Here is a 21,513-nt window from a genome sequence, read left to right on the forward strand (position 1 = left end):
CTCTTCCAAGTAGGTTTTCGAGACACTACGATGACACTTGTGATCTTTACAGAGTTACCCAAGTTTTGACTCTCCTCATTTACAGGATTACTAGATGGAAAAAACATTTTATTAAGGGTATGTGTGCACTATGAAATTAAGTCGAATTTACAGAAGTCGATTTTTTAGGAAGTGATTTTATACAGTCGATTGTGTGTCCCCACTAAGCGCATGAAGTTGGTGGAATGCGTCCACAGTACCATGGCTAGCATCCACTCATGGAGCGGTGCGCTGGGGGTAGCTATCCCACAGTTCCCACAGTCTCTGCCACCAACTGGAATTCTGGGTTAAGCTCCCAAAGCTTGATGGGGCAAAAATATTGTCACAAGTGGTTTTGGGTACATATCAGTTGCCCTGCCCTCCATGAAAGCAACGGCCGACAATCATTTTGCGCCTTTTTTCCATGCGGGGACCATACTGCTTTCAGCAGACGGTGCAGTAGGACTGCTAACCGTCATCATTGAACCACTGCTTCCGCTGCAACTCTGCTCTCCTGCTTATCTCGATAGCGAATTTCTCCATGTTGGCTGTCATGGGCTCCTGCTTCAACTCTGCTTTCCTACAAATGCCATACCATGGCAAGCGTGCAGCCCGCTCAGCTCACCAACACACCCGCTGTTGTGTCCGGGTGCTGCTGGCAGCAGACGGTGCAGTAGGCCTGCTAACCATAGTCATCCATCACTTCTGCTGCAACGCTGCTCTCCTGCAGACACCATACCACAGCAAGCATGGAACCTGCTCAGATCACCGTGGCCGTTATGAGCACTATAAATACCTCGTGCATTATCCTGTAGTACGTGCAGAACCAGAACCTGCAAAACCTGGTGAGGAGACGGCAGTGCGGTGACGAGACTGATGAGGACATGGACACAGACTTCTCTCAAAGTATGGGCCCTGGCAATTTGGACATCCTGGTGGCAATGGGGCAGGCTCATGTAGCAGAATGGCGATTCTGGGCCTGGGAAACAAGCAGACTGGTGGGACCGTATAGTGTTATGGGTTTGGGATGATTCCCAGTGGTTGCGAAACTTTTGCATGTGTAAGGGCACTTTCATGGAACTTTGTGACTTGCTTTCCCCTGCCCTGAAGCGCAAGAATATCAAGAGGAGAGCAGCCCTCTCAGTTCACAAGCGAGTGGCAATAGCCCTCTGGAAGCTTGCAATGCCAGACAGCTACCGGTCAGTCAGGAATCAATTTGGAGTGGGCAAATCTACTGTGAGGGCTGCTGTGATCCAAGTAGCCAATGCAATCACTGAGCTGCTGCTATCAAGGGTAGTGACTCTGAGAAATGTGCAGGTCATAGTGGATGGCTTTGCTGCAATGGGATTCCCTAACTGTGGTGGGGCGATAGACGGAACGCATATCCCTATCTTGGGACTGGACCACCAGGGCAGCCAGGACATAAACTGCAAGGGGTACTTTTCAATGGTTCTGCAAGCACTGGTGGATCACAAGGGATGTTTCACCAACATCAACGTGGGATGGCCGGGAAAGGTACATGACATTTTCAGGAACTCTGGTCTGTTTCAAAAGCTGCAGAAAGGGACTTTATTCCCAGACCAGAAGATAACCTTTGGGGATGTTGAAATGCCTGTAGTTATCCCTGGGGACCCAGCCTACCCCTTAATGCCATGGCTCATGAAGCCATACACAGGCAGCCTGGACAGTAGTAAGGAGCAGTTCAACTATAGGCTGAGCAAGTGTAGAATGGTGGTAGAATGTGCATTCGGATGTTTAAAAGCGTGCTGGCGCAGTTTACTGACTCACTTAGACCTCAGCGAAACCAATAATCCCACCGTTATTACTGCTTGCTGTGTGCTCCACAATATCAGAGAGTAAGGGGGAGACTTATGGCGGGGTGGGAGGTTGAGGCAAATCACCTGGCTGCTGATTACGCACAGCCAGACATCAGGGTGGCTAGAAGAGCACAGCAGGGCATGCTGCGCATCAAAGAAGCAAAGAAGGAAACCAGTTTCATGACTGGTCAGACTGTGTGACAGTTCTGTTTCCTTCTCCTTGATGAAAACCCACCCCCTTAGTCCACTCTACTTCCCTGTAAGCCAACCGCCCTACCCCCTTCCACCACCACTTGCAGAGGCAATAAAGTCATTGTTGTTTCAAATTCATGCATTCTTTATTAATTCGTCACACAAATAGGGGGATTACTGCCAAGGTAACCCAGGAGGAGTGAGGGAGAAGGGAAGGACAAGGCCACACTGCACTTCAAAACTTATTGAATGCCAGCCTTCTGTTGCTTGGGCAGTCCTCTGGGGTGGAGTGGTTGGGTGCCTGGAGGGCACCCGCACGTTCTTGGGTGTCTGGGTGAGGAGGCTATGGAACCTGGGAAGGAGGGCAGGCGGTTACACAGCGGCGGTCTGCTCATGTTGTCTTTCCTGCAGCTCAACCATATGCTGGAGCATATCAGTTTGATCCCCCAGTAGCCTCAGCATTGCCTCCTCATCACGCTGCCGCCACCTATCATCTTACTACCGCCACCTCTCCTTGCGTTCATTTTCTGCTTTCCTGGACTCCGCAATTGTCTGCCTCCACGTATTCTGCTGAGCTCTTTCAGTGCAGGAGGACTGCATGAGCTCAGAGAACATTTCATTGCGAGTGCATTTTTTTTGCCTTCTTATCTGCGCTAGCCTCTGGGATGGAGATGATAGGGGAAGCGTTGAACCATTTGCAGAGGAAAAAAGGGAGAGTAGTATTTAAAAAGACATTTTAGAGAACAATGGGTAGACTCTTTCACAGTGAATAATTTCAAACAGCAGTGCCCTCCTTTCCTATACCAAGCACCCACTGGGTTGGCCATTTAAAAGAAGGGGCTGCGGTTTTCAGGTTAACGTGCAGCACAAACCCAACTAAACCGCCCCCACCCAATTCTCTGAGATGATCACTTCACCCCTCCTCCCACCACGTGACTAGTATTAGGGAAGATCCCTGCCAGCCGAATGTGCACAGCTCAGTGTGAATGGGCCCACCCCCACCGCATGGCTAAAAGTGGGGATGGTTTCTTTTCAGCTACAGGCAAGCAGCCCAGTAGGAATGGCCACCTCTGACTGTCCCCTTAATAAAATTCCCTTATTTCAACCAGGTAACCTTGAATGATATCACTCTGAGGATAATACAGAGAGAGAGATAAAGAACGGATGTTGCTTGAATGCCAGCAAACACCGGGACCATACGCTACCATGCTTTGTTATGCAATGATTTCAGACTACATGCTACTGGCCTGGCGTGGTAAAGTGTCCTACCATGGAGGACGGAATAATGCTGCCCTCCCCAGAAACCTTTTGCAAAGGCTTTGGGAGCACATCCAGGAGAGCTTCATTGAGATGTCCCTGGAGGGTTTCCGCTCCATCCCCAGACACGTTAAGACTTTTCCAGTAGTATCCCAAGTCTTCAGGGCAAATCAATCATTAAACACGCTTGCTTTTAAACCATGTATTATATTTTAAAAAGTACACTCACCAGTACTTTCTCTGCCTTCAAGGTCCAGGAGCCCGCCTTGGGAGGGTATTGGTTCCAGGGTGATAAACAGTTCCTGGCTGTCGGGGAGTACGGTTTCATCCTCCTCCTCATCCCCAAAATCCTTATCCCTGTTTTGTGAGACTCCCCCCTTGCAGGAGTCCATGTACAGGGATGGGGTAGTGGTAGGGGCACCACCTAGAATTGCATGCAGCTTATCATAGAAGTGGCATGCCTGGGGTTCTGACCCAGAGTGGCCGTTTGCCCATTTGGTAACCTTGCCTGAGCTCCTTAATTTTCATGCAGCACTGCTGCGGGTCCCTGTTATAGCCTCTATCCTTCATGCACTTGGAGATTTTTTCAAATATTTTGGCATTTTATCTTTTGGAACAGAGTTCTGATAGCATGGATTAGTCTCCCCATACAGCGATCAGATCCAGTACCTCCCGTTCAGTCCACCCTGGAGCTCTTTTGCTATTCTGGGACTGCATGGTCACCTCTGCATCATCACACCACGCTGGCCAAACAGGAAATGAAATTCAAAAGTTCCCGGTGCTTTTCCTGTGTACCTGGCAACTGCATCTGAGTTGACAGTACTGTCCAGAGTGGTCACAATGGAGCACTCTGGGATAGCTCCCGGAGTGAAATACTGTCAAATTGCATCTATACTACCCCAAATTCGACCCGGCGATGTCAATTTCAGTGCTAATCCCCTTGGGGAGGAGTACAGAAATTGATTTTAAGAGCCTTTTAAGTCAACAAAAATGACTGTCGTGTGGACAGGTGCAGGATTAAGTTGATCTAACTCTGCTAAATTCGACCTAAACTCATAGTGTAGACCAGGGCTAAGTAGCTTAGGTTATTTCCCTTGAAACCTATATCTAGAGTCATGCCCATGTTAAACCTGCTTCTCAATTTCACCTATTAATGAACATTTACAGACGGCTTTAGAACAGCTTCAAGCAGAAGTCTGGATAAGTCAAATATTATAGGTTAGTGGACTAGAGACCTAATTAAAGTGAATATTGTACAGTAAGGGACAAGGTTTATGGCTAGAAACAAAAAAGGACAATACAGTAGAAACAAGATCCGTTTTACATCAATGTTTTCAGATGTTATAACAGAGTTAGCTAAGTGAATCGCTAGTGTAACACCAATGAACGCATGAGTTACACCTGAAAAGCATTTGGCCCAACAGATACACAGTCAGAGGAGGGACAGATGCCTCCTTTTTCTCCCCTTCTACTAAAGTTTGTGGCAGAGCAAGTTGAAACTGGAATGGCAATTGTCCCAAATCTGTGTACACTTACTGAGGAACGTCTACATGGCCAGTTAGTGCGTGGCAACCCGGGGAGTGAATGAACAGCACACTAGCCTGCCATGCACTCAATGGCTGCGTAGACCTCACTGGTTATTTGAGCTTTTAGCGTGCAGTAGCAGGATCCACGCAGTTAGTGCACAGCACGCTAGTGTGCTGTGCATTCACACCCTGGCTTATTACACATTAACTGGCCGTGCAGACAAACCCTAAATGATTCAACCAACCAACGCTATTCAATCAATGGAATGCAGATTTGCGTACCTTTGATAAAGAATGATTTACAGGAAGGTAAGTGCAAACTTAATAGCAATGTGAATGGCACACTAAGAAGTTCACTGCAAAAGGGCAACATGCTGGGAGTAAAAATATTCAGAGCAGTGTAATCAGCATAACGGGATTTAATGGCGTTATCTACCTTCAGAAGCTTTGCTTAATTTTAGTAGTGTTGACTGGCAAAATAAGATACTGGTTGCAGAAGGATACTCACATCCACTTACTTTTTATATGTATTTACTCTATCAAACGGACATATTTACTACAGGCAGTAGAAAAACAGAAGCAAGCACATTCATTTATATGACAGAAAACTAGTAAAAGATGCTAATATGACCTTAGTGAAACTTATCAAGTGTCATTGCCACTGTTTTCCCAAGTCATTTTAAGAACAATCTACTAAGACAATTAATTATATCACTTAAAGGATTAGGTCAAGAGTGTCAGATACAAAAATATGAATTTTAAATTTGGCCTTTTTTAAAGGGAGAGACACTATTTCAACTCAACATTTATTTTTCTTTTTTAAAAAAAAAGAGCGGTAACTTCCAACGTTGGAGAATATTAGTTATACCCCACTGGGGAAGATTCTTGGCCTTTACCTTCCTATAAGAAACATTTTAGGGTCCAACAGGTCAACAGCATCCCTTAAATGGAAGAATGGACACTCACCCCTTAATATTCATACAACCCTTTGATTTAAAAGCCAGAGTTTGTAGAATCTACTCTTTTTACCCCATTTTATTGGTATCTTCTGGTCAATGGGAGCTGCGAAGCCACCGCTCTGGGCGGAGGCAGCCCACAGACCTGCCTGGCCATGCCGCTGCCTAGCGGCTGAGCAAGGGGGATGTTACCACTTCCAGGGAGGCCCCCAGGGAAGCACCACCCAGAGGTGGCCTCACCCCATCCGGTGCCCCCTTCCACACCCAAACCCTGCTGCTGGATGTGGGGGAGGGGGTTTGCACGCTGCGGGGGGCTGAGACTGCCCCAGCAGCAGCTGGTGCACCTGGGGCTGCCTGAGTTGCCCCTGAGCCAGGTGCACCGGTCACTGCAAAAGTCACAGAAAGTCATGGAATCTGTGACTTCCATGACCTCTGACAAACTCGCAGCCTTACTCATCAGCTATCTATGGCATAAGGGGCAAAATTCCACCGTGAGGCACTGTGCCTTTCTTGAAACAGGGATCTGAGGAAAGGTCCTTTGTTGTCTTCACATGTCAGTGGGCATGAAATCTCTGGTCAAGGTTATATAAGAATATTGAGATCTCCTTGGGATCCAGGTGGGATAGGTGAGAAGAGGGACAAAAGCAGCAGGCAGATATGGAGGAGACGATATGACCAGGACTCAAGTTTCCGTGATTCTCCTAATATACTATGAGGAAAATGGCCCACTAAAAATTTATAGCAACTATACACTTGCCTATTGGCACCCATATTCCTTTACACCCCTTAATGCCACATCTTAAAAAAAATAAAATGCAACTGTACTCTCATTCAAAATATATTTATCCTCTACATGCTAGGAGGACACACAACTGATTACATCCTCACAGCCCTCATAATCCCCTTTTCATCTGAAAAAGAACTTTCCTTTAGGCAAGTCCTAGGTATTAAAAACATAACTCTTACGAGATTTTGAAGAATTTAGACTTTCCTGAAATTCAATGAGCTAGACAATTTAAAGGGTTTGTGACAGTGATTTCCAGCCTCTTTTTGCTAGAGCAGTGGCTCTCAACCTTTCCACACTACTGTACCCCTTTCAGGAGTCTGATCTGTCTTCTGTACCCCAAGTTTCACCTCACTTAAAAACTACTTGCTTACAAAATCAGACAAGAGTGTCACAGTGCACTATTACTGAAAAATTGCTTACTTTCTCATTTTGTCTGTACAAAATTTGTTTGTACTGACTTTGCTAGTACTTTTTAATATAGCCTGTTGTAAAAATAGGCAGATATCTAGATGAGTTGATGTACCCCCTGGAAGACTAAGCGTACCCCTGGTTGAGAACCACTATGCTAGAGCACCTCCTTGCAATGGACTAACACACCACTTCATCCCCATCCACGTGTGAACACAGTAACCATCTCCCCCTTTTGCCCCCTCCCATCCAGTTTCTCTCTTGTCCTCCTTCCCTGGCAATTGTGTTTTCCCGTTCACCATATTTGTGTGGACTCCACCTTCCTCCATCACATAGAAGCTTTGAATTCCTCATCTCCACACTCCATGGAATGCACATACCTGGGAGCGGGAGAGATGCACAATAGTGCCTTCAAAGGCCCAGCTGAGTACCAAAAGGAGTAAAGAAAACTTGACTGGACTGGCATGACGACATCTGAACCTGCACTCCTGTACATGTGAGCTGCTCCCAGAGCAAATTACATTGGGGTCACAACAGTATGGAAGTAGAGTGACTTCCAAGCAGCCACCTAATTTTAATTGCAGATAAGGCAGAACATTTGTGGAGTGTGAGGGCGGCGTGAGTCTGGGGTCCCACAGCTTTTCTTCTACACACAACGCTTTCTTCTACCCTACAATGACCCCTGAAATAGTCTGGCATTCCCCACCCATGACAGGAAAATGCATGTTTAAGAAGGCTAAGTTACTATCATGATTTTTCTATGTCATTTGACCCCTACTGCAGTACTGATTTACTATTTGACTGAAACATCCAAAGGATTGAGGCCAGATTGTGCTAGGTGCTGTACAGACACAAAGATGCAGTCCCTTCCCTCAAAAGTTTGCAACACGGCAGGTCTTTTTTATACATTGACAAAATTAGACTTTAGTTCATTTCTTCTTTTAAAACCCACACAAAATCAACAGAAGTTAAACATTTAACACTGCACATGCAGGGTCACTGTAGTATTTCACATTTAATCAAACAAAGCAAATATACTTTAAAAAAAAAGACTTCTGGAGATGTAGGAAGCTTACAGACAGGGCAGAAGCGGAAGAAATTTTAAATGGATGGGCTGGAAATAAGATCACAGTTAAGGATCTTATCCTCACAAATGGAGGATGAAAAACAAAAATACAAAAACTAAGGAGACCTGCTGAACAACACTGCTAAATTACATTTCCCATCCATTTCCTGTAATGCAACTATTTAAATGATCTATTTAGGACAAGGGCCTTGCCACCATCTCTAAACAGCATAGCCTAATTGATGCTAAATAAATAAAATGGACCACCACCAATGGCAACTTTTGAATGTTGTTCAAGTGGTAGCAATGAGGCTTCTAGAAAATAGTGTTAGCCGCCAAGAAGTGTACTTACTTGTGAGCTTGTTGTGACTGAGAACCAGCTGTGTGATGTGGGACAGAGTGACTGTAAGAGAGCAGAAAACAGACTGTAAGTGAATGAACTAACATAACCCAAATGCAAGCAACATAAAACAAACTTTCCCCATCTGGGAGATGGGCATTTACATACACTGGCAGAGGTTAAACTGAGCAACACAGGCCAATTCCTCCATGCTTTGATAGATCTGAACCAGTATGGTTTCCCATACTAACCCAATTACAATTACGAAGATACCAGAACATCTCTCCCAGCCCCTGCACACTGCAGTATGGATCTGCCTTCATACAAGTACCATTTCACTAAAAAGTGAATTTGAAAAAACAAAGCAGGACATGCTCTCAATGTTTTGAGATCATTTTTACAGGAATTTCATAGATAAATGACTTACACCTTGTGTATTTTTCCAAATTCAGCATGCTTCACAGGATCTCCAATAGAATTATGCAATAACACCATTTTATAACTTGTCGAAGTTAAAAGCTCAGACAATACAAAACAATACTATTTAAAAAAGAGTAGATTCTGTCTCTGCAACACATCTCTAAAGAGCTAACTTTGAAACTTTCAACATTTTTTACAAGAGTATTACATTAATATAGCAGATTCTTCTTTTACTTTGTGTCAAGAGGACAATAACGTAGAACCTAATCCCACAGGTAAACTTTGCATACCAAGGAGTCTACAAGAAATTCATCTGCTGCCTTTTTGTTCAGTCCGTTATTAGTATTGTGCTACATACCAAAGGCGAGCAGAACCTTGTTCTTCAACAAGATTATTCTTTACCCAGTAGAGGCAACTGGCAGAGGAGAATGGCAACAGTAAGCGTAGTACACTTTACACAGGAATCCCATGTGTTCTACAGAGGTGGGCAAACTACGGCCCATGGGCTGGATCCGGCACACAAGACATTTTAAGCTGGCCAGCGAGCCTCACTAGCAGCTCGGCCCCGCTCCAGCTGGGACGGGAGCCACACCAGCAGCTCGGCCCCATTCTGGCGCTCCGGCCGGGGGCCGCACCACGTGGCTCAGCCCCACTCCGGCCGGGGTCCAGAGTTGGTGCCTGCAGATGGGGCAGTGAGCAGAGCCACCTGGCCTCACCTCCACATAGGAACTGGAGAATGGACATGCCACTACTTCCGGGAGCTGCTTGAGGTAAGTGCAGCTCTGAGCCTACACCTTGAGCCTCTCCCCATGCCCCAACCCTGATCCCCCTCCTGCCCTCTGAACCCCTCGCTCCCAACCCGGAGCACCCTTCTGCACAAACTCCTCATCCCCACCCCAGAGCCCGCACCCCAACCCCAATTTTGTGAGCATCCATAGCCCGCCATACAATTTCTATTCCCCGACATGGCCAAAAAGTTGGCCCACCCCTGTTCTACATGCACTTTAAATCCCTCATGAGAAAATCCAAGAGGTGTTTATACCTTTACACACACACACACACACACACACACACACACACACTCCAAGGGACTAAAAACCGTTATTGCTTGCTGGCTAGCAGAATGCAACTTATTGTCAATTTTTGAAAACATCTTTTTACTGAACTTTCTACAGCTCTCATTATTACTTTTCCCCCCTTTTGGATTTTTCCTCTTTGTCCTATAAGACATCATGGTGTATATTTTACTAAGGCCATATCTAGACTATAAACTTTGCCATTGTTAGTATATTACCCATGCATATGCACATACATGGTGCTCACTTTGGTGCTGCACATACTCACCAGGAGTGCTTGTGTCCACACAAGGTGCCGTGTACTATGAGTAAGGCTACTAATCTGTCAGAGGTCATGGATTCCGTGATTTTATGAGATCTGACTTTTTGAAAATTCTAGTAATTCAGCCCCAGGCAGCGGGGCTTGGGCTTCAGCAAATTCATGACTTATTGTTTATGCCCATGTCCTGTCCATGACTTTAAAAAAATACCTGTGCCAAAAATGTAGCCTTAACTACGGGTCAGTATCCCAGTGGGCCACATCCAACCCTCCAGCACAATGTGAAAATTCCCCAAAAGGCAATCTGTTTTGCACACACAAGTCGTGCAAAAAAGCTGGGAGCAAGGAGTCAAGTTCCCATTATGCAACTTTCTCCACCACATAATATCATGCACATACCATAATTTTCATGCCTGTTTTTAAAATCCCACAAATCCACATGGCACTTGTCGCTGTCTGCTGTTTCTTACGGAAGCATGGAGCCCACACAGCTCTGCGCTATTGTCAAACACTGCAAACAATCATTTGATATTTGCAGGGTTGCAGGAAGTACTGCAACCATGGGGGAACATGACAATTTCTTTAAGGACAGACCGTTAAGGGGCACAGCAAAAAGCAATTCAAGGTTGTTGGCAGTTTGCACAAAGAAGCTGCAGGTGGTATAGCACTGCTTCTGGGCCCAAGAAACTAACAGACTGGCGAGATCACATCACGCAGGTTTGGGATGAGCAGTACCTGCAGAACTTTCACATGCAAAAGGTCACAATTTCTGGATCTGTGTGCTGAGCTCAAGACAGTCCTCCAGAGCAGGCACACCAGAACGACAGCTACATTGACAGCTAAGAAGCAAGTGGCGATCACACCAGAGAAGCTTGCAGCAACAGATTGCTACTGGTCAGTGGGAAATGATTTTGGAGTTGAAATATCAACAGTGGGGGCTGCTGTCATAGACGTGTACAGGGACATTAATTGTATCCTGCTATGCAGGACTGACTCTAGGCAATGTGCAGGACGCTGAATGGATTTGCAGCTATGGGGATCCCAGAGTGCGTTGAGGCAATTGATGGCACCCATATCCTACCATGCAGAGTACATCAACAGAAAGGACCTAATTTTCTATGGTTATGCAAGGGTTGGTGGATCACAGGGGATGCTTCACTGACAAACATCAGCTGGTCAGGGAAAGAGAGTGTGACACTCACATCTTTAAGGACACAGGACTGTACAGGAAGCTTCATTTTTTCCCTCCGACTAGCAAAATTACCACATGCAATGCTGAAATGTCAATAGCGAGCCAGGGGGACCCAGCCTACCCCTCTGGCTCATTAAGCCATGTGTGAATGGTCAGAAGGTGAAGCATGAAGTAGAACCGGTCTATCCAGGTGTGACCTTAGACCGCACACAGAGCTACCATGCCCACCTGAAGAACACAGGAGCTGAAGTCAAGATGTGCAACAATCTTAGCAAACTGGCAGATTCGTCACAGGGTGCTCGTCCACAAAGTTGGAGCACATCAGCTCTTGCCACCTCACATTCAGTGGCGGAGTACTACCTACCAGTTTGGAGTCAATCGTCACACACCAAACGGGTGGATATGCAGTTACATGCCACCATGCGTATCATCTCTGGCACCCTGCGTGCGACTCCATTCCCATGGCAGTTCCAGTTCTGAGCAATATTGCTCTTCCTCATTTCGGACAACAGGTTGCCACTGGCACGTTACTAGAGAAAGTACACGCCAACTCAAGCCTGTCACTGCACAATGACCTTTTTAAAACCACTAGCTGCACGTTTGCCATCATGTCGCCTATTACTGTCTCATCTGCCATGCCAGGATGTTAGGGCGGAAACACTCTGGTGAGAGGAATGGATCTGTTATAATCCCCAATCAATCCCTTGTCACTGACCCTGCAATTTGCCTGCCTGGTTTTGACCTGCCCCATTGCCAATTGTCCCTGTTGAACAGGTTCCAGACCAGGCAAGGTCTCTGTGCAGCCAACCAGTATTGCTGGAGCCTTCGTGACAGCCCTTTGTGCAATTGCAGCACAACACAGACGATGACACACATTGTCAATGAATGCCTGCTAACGAGGTTCAGCGGTGGCCTAGAAGAACTGCATCACACCACTGAAGATGCCATCGCTTGGCTAGATGACTATGCACACGCTAAATAAATAATGCCGTATCCTGGCTACCTTGACAGCTTCAAGGAAGAGTCAACTACCAGCTCAGCAAGAACAGAATGACAGCTGAATATGTTTTCAACAGATTGAAGGAATGCTGGCGGTGTTTAGTGACAAGACTGGATCTCAGCAAGAAAAATATCCCAGTGGTTATGGCTCCCTTCTATGTTCTGCATCATAACTCCATAACAAAGGGAAGAGAGTTGCTGCAGGATGGGACAGCAGAGGCGGAGCAGCTGTCTGCTGACTGAACAGCCAGAAACAAGGGCTATCAGAATAGCTCAACGCAGAACTATGCAGCTGAGAGAGGCCTTGAAAGAGCACTTTAAAAGTCAAATAAAGTAATGTGCTGCGCTGGATGGTGATGAATGCAGCCCTGAAGTTTCAGGGGCTGCAAGGAATTGTGTAACACTTGGTGTACATTTATGAAAATCATACTGACTTAATGAATCCATCAGTTATGCAGTGCTTATTGTACATTTATAATTTTAACATTGTTTCTAACTGAACCAATGAGTTCTGTGGTCCTGTTCCACTACAAGTAATATGTGCTTTGAGTAGTGCTCGGGATTTGGTAGTATGTGTTAAGTCAGAAAGATGACTATTTCCAAAAAATAAAAGTTACATACCAAAAACAGCGCAAAAAACAATGTGTAATTAAAAACCATACAATGCAAACACAATAAATTAACAGAACAGCATTTTAAAATTAGAACAGCAGAAAACATCCATGTCCATTTCAGTTCATTTCTGAAAAACATACAGTCATGGCTCTCAGGTCATTATGTGTGATGCTGAAGGTTTCCTTACTGTCCCCCAGTGAGGGGTGGTAGGGATGCAGCCCAAGAGGCTCTGTGGAATGTTGGAGGGTATAGAAAGCTGCTGCAATGGAGTTCTCCATTGACTGCAAAGAAAGGCAAGCATGTGACTACTGGACCTGGGAGAACTGGGATTGTTTAGTCTACAGAAGAGAAGAGTGAGGGGAGATATGATAGCTGCTTTCAACTACCTGAAAGGTGGTTCCAAAGAGGATGGATCTAGACTATTCTCAGTGGTAGCAGATGACAGGACAAGGAGTAATGGTCTCAAGTTGCAGTGGGGGAGATTTAGGTTTGATATTAGGAAAAAAAAAAACTTTCACTAGGAGGGTAGTGAAACACTGAAATGCATTACCTTGGGAGGTGGTGGAATCTCCTTCCTTAGAAGTTTTTAAGGTCAGGCTTGACAAAGGCCTGGGTGGGATGATTTAATTGGGGATCGGTCCTGCTTTGAGCAGGGGGTTGGACTAGATGACCTCCTGAGGTCCCTTCCAACCCTGATATTCTATGACCTCTTGGTCAACACGGATCTGCAGCACTTGTGTTTGCTGCCTCAGAAGCCCCATTATGTCCTGATTCATGTCCCTCTCCTTTTCCTGCTGGGACTTCTTTCCAGGCTGCCTCCTATGTTTACAAACCCCTCCCCTGGCCCTCTTGACAGTCTGATGCATCCCTGGCTTGCAGGATCTTGAATATGCCCTCTCTAGTCAGCTTCTCTCTCTTCATCAGGGTCAGATGTTCCAGAGTGGGGACCTCTCAAAGCTGCAATGGCAGAAGCTACTGATAAAAACAGACAAATGTATCATTGTATTTACAGTCACAATGGAAACTGAAATATCAGTTCTGTAACTCTCTTCCCTTATTCCCATAGGAGTTTAAATAAGACACGCTTACTGACACTTCAGCTTTGGAGTGCCTATGCACAGCACAGCTCTCCAACTGCAGCCATGGTGAGTATGGCTCACCAGGGAGCAAGGTGACAAAATGAGGAGGGAATTGTTCGGTCACAAAAATAATAAAATTTTGGCCCTGTTTCCATGGTTACAAGTACAAAACAGTGGCACCGAATGCTGACGTTTTTCCTTAGGCAGTGGTGATTTTAGCTAGTGTCTCACTCAAGGGCCACAAAGGTACAGAAAGCACAGCTGCTGCTAGCATCCCAAAGCCACCAGTCCCATCTGCCACCAGCCTGTTTCCTGAAATGGTGACTGCCAAAGTTATCACAGAATGGATGGCAAAGTGTCCTACTGCAGAGGAAAAAAAATAAAGACAAGCCATCCCTAGAAACCTCCACGAGAGAATTGCAGAGTGCCTCCATGGAAGTTTCATCAAGATCTCTCCGGAGGACACAAAGGACATCCCTATATACATAAACTGCTCCACATGCCTTCCCCTGACCTAATCCCATAGATAATGAAAAACAGATAATTACCTCTGATGTACCTCTACCCCTTCTCATAGGAGAGAAACAATGTAGACACCTGTTTCCTGCTAACTTGATGTTGGGTTGGGTGCCATCTTCAAATGTGCCCCTTTTAAGGAAGAATGCATGCACACACTTGCGTGAGGTTCCTTTCCTTTCATCAGGCTCATCCATGCTCAGTTGGCGGGACTGGCTAGACTGTATGGAGTCTCAAACAGATCCTGGCTTGTGGCATAGCATAGCTAGCCACTCGCAGGTGTTTCTCCTCTGCTGTGAACAGTGAGGAGGTCTGTCCTGGGTTCCACTGAGGCACCCACAGTGAGGTGCTGGTTGGGTCTCTGCCAAGTATGGAATGAAGCTCATTGTAAGCGTGGTCTTGACACGAGATCAACTGTTGGCCTCCCTGGCCTTGTGGCATGCCTCCTACAGTTCCTTTGCCTTCACACAGCACTGCTGCCAATTCCTGTTGCACCCCTCGCCTGCATCCTCTGTGCAATCTTTTCGCAGATGTCCCTATTTCTATGACTAGTCCATAGCTGCACCTACACAGCCTCTCCTCCTCACAGGCCCAAGAGATCCAATATCTCCAGTCTACTCCAGGCAGGTATGTGTCTAGCTGGCATGGTCAGTTGGGCAGTTGCAACAAGCAAGAGCTGCTGGGTATGCTCACCAAACTGGGCAATCGGGAAAGGGCAATTCAAAAATATTCAGGGGCATTGGGCAGAGTGGCTGGCTTCTGGGCTCTGTGCCCTCGGGTAATGGAGTTCATAACTGAGACAAGAGCAGTCGCTGTTGGGCATTGTGGGACAGCTGCTGGAGGACTGTTAAGGTCAACGTAGGTCACACAGTGTTTACATTGCACTGCGTCAACCACATTGCTCAATGTCGTTTGGGGAAGTGGCATTACTGTGTCACCATAACGGGGGTTTTACCTCACTAGAAGACATCCGACTGCAGACACAAGCACAAATAGTTGACGCAACAACTTACGTTGATCTCACTTTGTAGTGTAGACCAGGCCTCAATTATTTTCAGTCTTTCCTTCTTTTCCCCCTTTCTAACCTCTATTTTTGTGTTTTATCTACCTACTTCCCCATACTTTGTCTTTCCTCACCCCATCTTCCCCCATACTGTACTTTTTTTCTAGTTTATCCCCAGAAATCTTTCCCTCCGACCCCTATTAACTCCATTCCCACTCTATACACATTCTTCACACCAATCCACTTGCAAGATTTAAAAGAAATTTACCAGAAACCCAACAGTTTAAGAATTATCCTCCTCACCAAAGTACAGTTTGAAAAAGGCTACTGACACATCCCTTCTCCTTAGCCAACGAGAAAAGAAAGGGTGCTAAAATCTTAAGTACTGTTCCTGGACTTTGCTCCTGTCTTTTGTATTAGGTTCTGGCTAATAGGTTTCCAGTAAATTTGAACAGTGCTCATTCCACCCATTGCTATTCTGGCTGCTAGAGAAAAGGACCCTCTTCCCATCCAAGAGCCTCCTCGTTACTATGAGGTTGAATCTCCAATACTCTGTTCCTCCCTTAACCACGTGGCAGCAGAACTGCCTGCTATACATTGACCCCAGTCATGAAATCTTCTTCACAGTGAATAGCTCCAGTTCCTGCTGCTGCTCATAGTGCTGTTGCTTGAGAAAGCTATGAAATTAGCCTGATTCCTGTCTGTTCTTCTACTGTCCCAAAACCTCACTTAGAAAGTTGAGGAGCAGCAATGAAAACTTCCAGTACTGGATGGTTTTCAGAATGCTGCAGCTTGGGAAAGCTTTGAGCAGCAGCACTGGAGCTGTCTGCAGATTAAGGGTATGTTTACACTACAATGGGAAATAAATTCCTGCTCAAGGAGATACGCTTGATGAGAGCTAGCACGGGTGTATCTGTACCAGCACGAGTGGCAGGAAGGGCTAGCCAACCTGAGTACATGCTTATGGTGTCAGTCAGTAGTTCTCTACCTTTCCAGACTATGGTACCGCTTTCAGGAATCTGATTTGTCTTGCATACCCCAACTTCCACTTCACTTAAAAAACTAACTGCTTACAAAAATCAAACAAGAAATACAAAAGTGTCACAGCCCTATTACTGAAAAAATCACTCTTTTTTTTACTATATAGTTATAAAATAAATCAATTGGAATATAAATATTGTACTTGCATTTCAGTGTGCTTCTTGAGCCTGTTTTTCAGTTGAGGCTGGTCATTCTGGGAGGCAGTGAAGCAACAGCAACAATTACGTTTTTCTCCACATTGAGTCTATTCCTTTAGCCTGTTGTAAAACCATGCAAATACTGTATCTAGATGAGCTGACATACCCCCTGGAAGACCTCTGCATACCCCAAGGAGTACGCATACCCCGATTGAGAACCACTGGTTGAAGTGGCTCCTCCCATCACGACAGCTACACTGATATCTTAGTGCACTAGCTCACTCAGAGTTGGTCTATACTATCACTTAAGTTGATGTAACTTACATCGCTCAGGGGTGTGAAAAAGACCACCCTCGCCCCCTGAAACGACACAAGTTACAGCAACCTAAGCACTGTCCACACCAGCACTATGTTGGTGGGAGATGCTCTTCCCTTGGCATAACTTGTCTTCACCTGATGTGCTACAGCAGTGCTGCTACACTGATTTAGTGCTGTAGTGTAGACCTGCCCTCATAGCTAGTGTGGGTATGTCTCCTCAAGCTGGAATTTATACACTAGAACTGGAGGTATGTATATCTTTAGAAGCACAGCACAGCATAGATTTACATATGTTCATGTCTGGAAAATTATCTTCAGTATAAAGGCTATAAATGTGGTGGTGGGGGGGTGGTCACCACTTATGAGAACGTGATTTTGTATAAGACGGCCCTAACCCGTGAAAGGTTATTTCTGCCAAGTTGAATTTTCAAACCCAGGAACCAACCAGAGAAATGGGAGCCTAAAAGAAGCATCATGAAAATTTCATTTCTAAGGCCTGGACATGTAATAGTTCACTCAACCATTTAATGGGCTTGGGAGGAAGAGGAGCAGGAAGAAAAGGAGAAGGAAACACAGGACACTCACCCTAAATTATTCTCAAAGAGACCCTTAAAACAAAGATCTCTCTTCAGTAATTCACCAAGAATAGGAGGACAAAAAGATTCTGCAAAGGCAATTGCTATGAATATTAGGATCAGATAACTGGTGAGGGGAAAAAAAGGGCAGACAAGAACATTAGCCATCATACACAGCCTTACTGTACAGAACGGCTAATACTTAATATTATGACAAGCATTTTAAAACTGTAACATGAATTACAATTATAAGATGCAGTTTTTTCCTATCACATGAGGAAGAGGATCATTCCAGAGCACCCTGCTTTAAAATCTGGGACAACCTGGTTCTAAAGATTTCCTCTGCAACACAGTGGCAGAAACATTTGGTGCAGCAGTCCCTGAAATGAGTTACCACAGAGAGTAGGGGCAACTGATGCCATTTTATTCACCCTCTCTACTAATATAAGGAAAGCTAACCACGTACTTTGTGCATCTATTCAACCTCTGCCTGAAATTATCTTTATTAAACTATAGATCAAGGCCCTGACCAATTCAGATAATATTGTATCAGGCTGCAAATATATTAAGAAATCTGAAAATAAAAACAGAAAAAACTTCATACTGCCACAAAAACTCCCTCTGCTGTGTCCTTCATATACCTGCTGAAGCAGTCAATGCCTTTGTAACTATTCTAGGAACATCAAGCTACCAGAGCCACAAGATGGCATTCTAGCTTCATTTTTGAAGTATTCTAAAGCCAGGCAACACATTCACTTAAACTGTATTTTCAAAGCAGCTGTACAACACAGAACACTAAAAATTTAACATTTTATTAGTTTTTCAAAAAGGGTCTTGTTTTGTAAGTACTATTTTCATGGAAGGGAACAACCATTTTTGAACAAAAAGCATTTTGTTCTGAACGTGACAATATTTTCAAATTTTAGAATGGAAAGCATTTGATATAAAAATAAAAATCACAATATTTCAACTTTTGATTCTTTTTATTTTAAAACCGAAATGGCTATTTCACTGAAATCTAGTGAACGCATTCCTGGGTTGAGACATCTCAAAATGAAATCACCAATACCTGTTTATAGGGGTTACTTATGCATACCTCATTCCTAATTTCTTAACTTTTATTATTCTAATCCAAGATATCAGGTGTGCTGAAAAGGAAAAGTCTTCATGTTTGATATATAGTTTAGTCAGCTCACCACTTGAAAGGTGCCCAATTAACAGCCACAAAGGGAGACTGAAGTCCTATATTCACAAAGCAGGTATACTCCTGCCATCAGCTTCTCCACCAATACTCCCCCACCAATGACTCAACTCTGACCAATGGCAATCGGCTCTACCACCAGGAGCAGTTCACTTTCCAGGTTCAGTCTACCAGCTAGGATCTATATTGCAGTGACTGTGGTTCTGCAGTGTGTATACTTGTCCACTAGAAAGTCATTCCATATAGATAGGGCCCTACAAAATTCAAGGCCATGAAAAAAAAAAAATGCATCCTGGACTGTGAAATCTAGTCTCCTCCCGAGAAATCTGGTCTTGTGTGCTTTTATCCTCTACTATACAGATTTCATTGGGGAGATCAGCGGTTCTCAAATTGGGGGTCCTGACCCCAAACGGAGTTGCAAGGGGGTCACGAGGTTATTTTGGGGGGGGGGGGGAGGTGTTACACTATTGCCACCCTTACTTCTGCGCTGCCTTCAGAGCTGGACGCCTGGCCAACAGCTGCCACTCTGTGGCTGCCCAGCTCTGAAGGCAGCGCAGAAGTAAGGGTGGCAATATCATACCATGCCATCCTTACTTCTGTGCTGCTGCTGGCGACAGCTCTGCCTTCAGAGCTGGGATCCCAGCCAGCAGCCGCCACACTCCAACAGCAGCACAGAAGTAAGGGTAGCAATACTGCAGCCCCCTAAACAATAACCTTGCAACCTCCAACTCCTTTTTGCGTCAGGACCCCCCTACAAATACAACACGATGAAATTTGTGGTTTAAATAGCTGAAATCATGAAATTTAAAATCCTATGACTGTGAAATTGACCACAATGGACTGTGAATTTGGTAGGGCTCTACATATAGAACAATGACCAGAGGTCAAAAGATGGTAGCTTTCAGTTACTTTAATCTTAGCCTGGATTCAAACCACTAACCTAGAAGTGAAAGACACTATATAGCCCATCAAGCCACCCCCTCCCCAAAGGAGGAGAGCCCTGCTTTCAGTGGGCCTTAAGACAATCAGAGCAGAGGACTGCAGGTGAGGAGCCTATACACCAACCCAGCATCTTTGAAAAATCAGGCCACTTATTCAGAAGCCTAAATTTGGCTTTAGCAGTCTAACAGTTTCCTGGTTTTCACAATCTTGACCTTAACATTTAAGTTTTTGGTGTGGATAAAAAAAACTCCACCTTCACTTATCTCAGACCTCCCCAGACCCAGACATAATTGCCTTTCATGCATCCCCATGCATGAATCTGAAGATTTCACAGAATTTAAACCAAATAATATATTTTGGTTTTTTTTTAAACTTTGCCTTCTGGTTTTAGAATCTCTAGGATTCACATTTTCAAACTTTTCTCTGCAACTATGAGGGCTACAAACTTGGTCTTCCAATAACCCTTTGCTTTCTGCTCTGGTCCTGTGAACTTCCTAACCCTGCTACCAGGATGGATAAGACATAGCACGCTTGTTCTTCCCCATATAGGCTAACAGTGATGGGCCTCAAATGCTGCCTGCTATTGTAAATCTAAATCCCTTGGTGCCACCTTACCTCATGTATTTTGGGAGAGCCCCTGTATCAAAAATTGCTGGTATGAGGTGGGTCAAAGGACCAATTTGACACTGGATGCTAAGTTGGAGTCCTGCCCCTTAAGTTTCATTCTTGGATCTATTCCTCCTGATCCCTGAAGATTACCTAGTAATAAGGCAGTGTGGTTCCAACGTGGAGCTTTGGTCGCTAAAAAATGAATCCTGCTAAAATGGAAAAGTTGATCCCCACCAAATATTGATGCCTGGCTCAGTGATATGGCTGACCTTGCAGCTAACGAACGACTGACATTCCACACAAAGGGAATGCCCAAAACATTCAAAGCAATTTGGGCTGACTTTAAGAGGTCACATAGCCCCTGAAGATAGATAAGTCACTTTCCCTCCCCTCCCTTTATCCTAAGCCAGTTTATTTGCTTTGTGTATTATGGTCAATATATATATATATAAATATATTTGGAAAAATAAGAACAAAACAAAAAACCTTGCTCTTTCCCTCCAGGTCCCTTCCCCCCAGCATTCCTATGCCTACTCTTCACAGTCCCTCATGAGTCTCTAGACAGTACTTTCCTGCTAATCTTAGTGTAATGTTATTGTAAAGGAATGTTTATATAAAATAGATGTATATAGCGCACACATGCACACAGTTAAACCCCCAAACACACTTGGCATGCCCTAGCAAGAGAGACAATAGAACTGAAGACATGGGGGGGGGGGGTGAAGGGGAGAGGAAAGGTTGGTCAAGCCTCAGAAAAATCCTACCTAGGGATGAGAGGTGGTTCCGGAAATTTCAGGGAAACGGGTTTCTTTGGTGGGGAAAATGAGGGATGAGGAAGAATAAAAGTTGGGTTTACAATGGTGAGTTAGTGGCCATCTTAACTATGGAGCAGTCACCAATACTCTCAAATTCAGAGTGGAATTGCAAATACCCCGTTAATGGCAGTATTTTTTGTTCTTGTGTTAATGGTGAGTGAGGTTCTTTACATCTGCTTTAGCAAAGTTACAGAACATGTACCTTACAAGTACACTTACCAGAAGACAAACCATTAGGCTCTTGATTGTAACAGGGTTCTTGTACTATTCTCATTTTTCTTTATATTAACTCTATCAAAATGGGTAAATTAAAATGGAGGGCTTAAGTTAATGCTGCCTAATTATGTTA

The 21,513-nt window shown here is 44.8% G+C and overlaps 1 protein-coding gene across 2 annotated transcripts in view; it reads right to left on the reverse strand.

Moving 5' to 3' along the window:
- Positions 1-21,513, reverse strand: part of RSU1 (Ras suppressor protein 1) — a 184,545-nt gene that overhangs the window by 149,914 nt on the left and 13,118 nt on the right. For both annotated transcript variants that reach the window (XM_074946014.1, XM_074946013.1), the window contains exon 3: positions 8,380-8,430. In XM_074946014.1, coding sequence (XP_074802115.1) covers positions 8,380-8,430 — 51 coding nt within the window. The remainder of the gene's footprint in view (positions 1-8,379; positions 8,431-21,513) is intronic.

The sequence above is a fragment of the Natator depressus genome, chromosome 2, assembly GCF_965152275.1.
Source record: "Natator depressus isolate rNatDep1 chromosome 2, rNatDep2.hap1, whole genome shotgun sequence".
Taxonomy (NCBI): Eukaryota; Metazoa; Chordata; order Testudines; family Cheloniidae; genus Natator; species Natator depressus.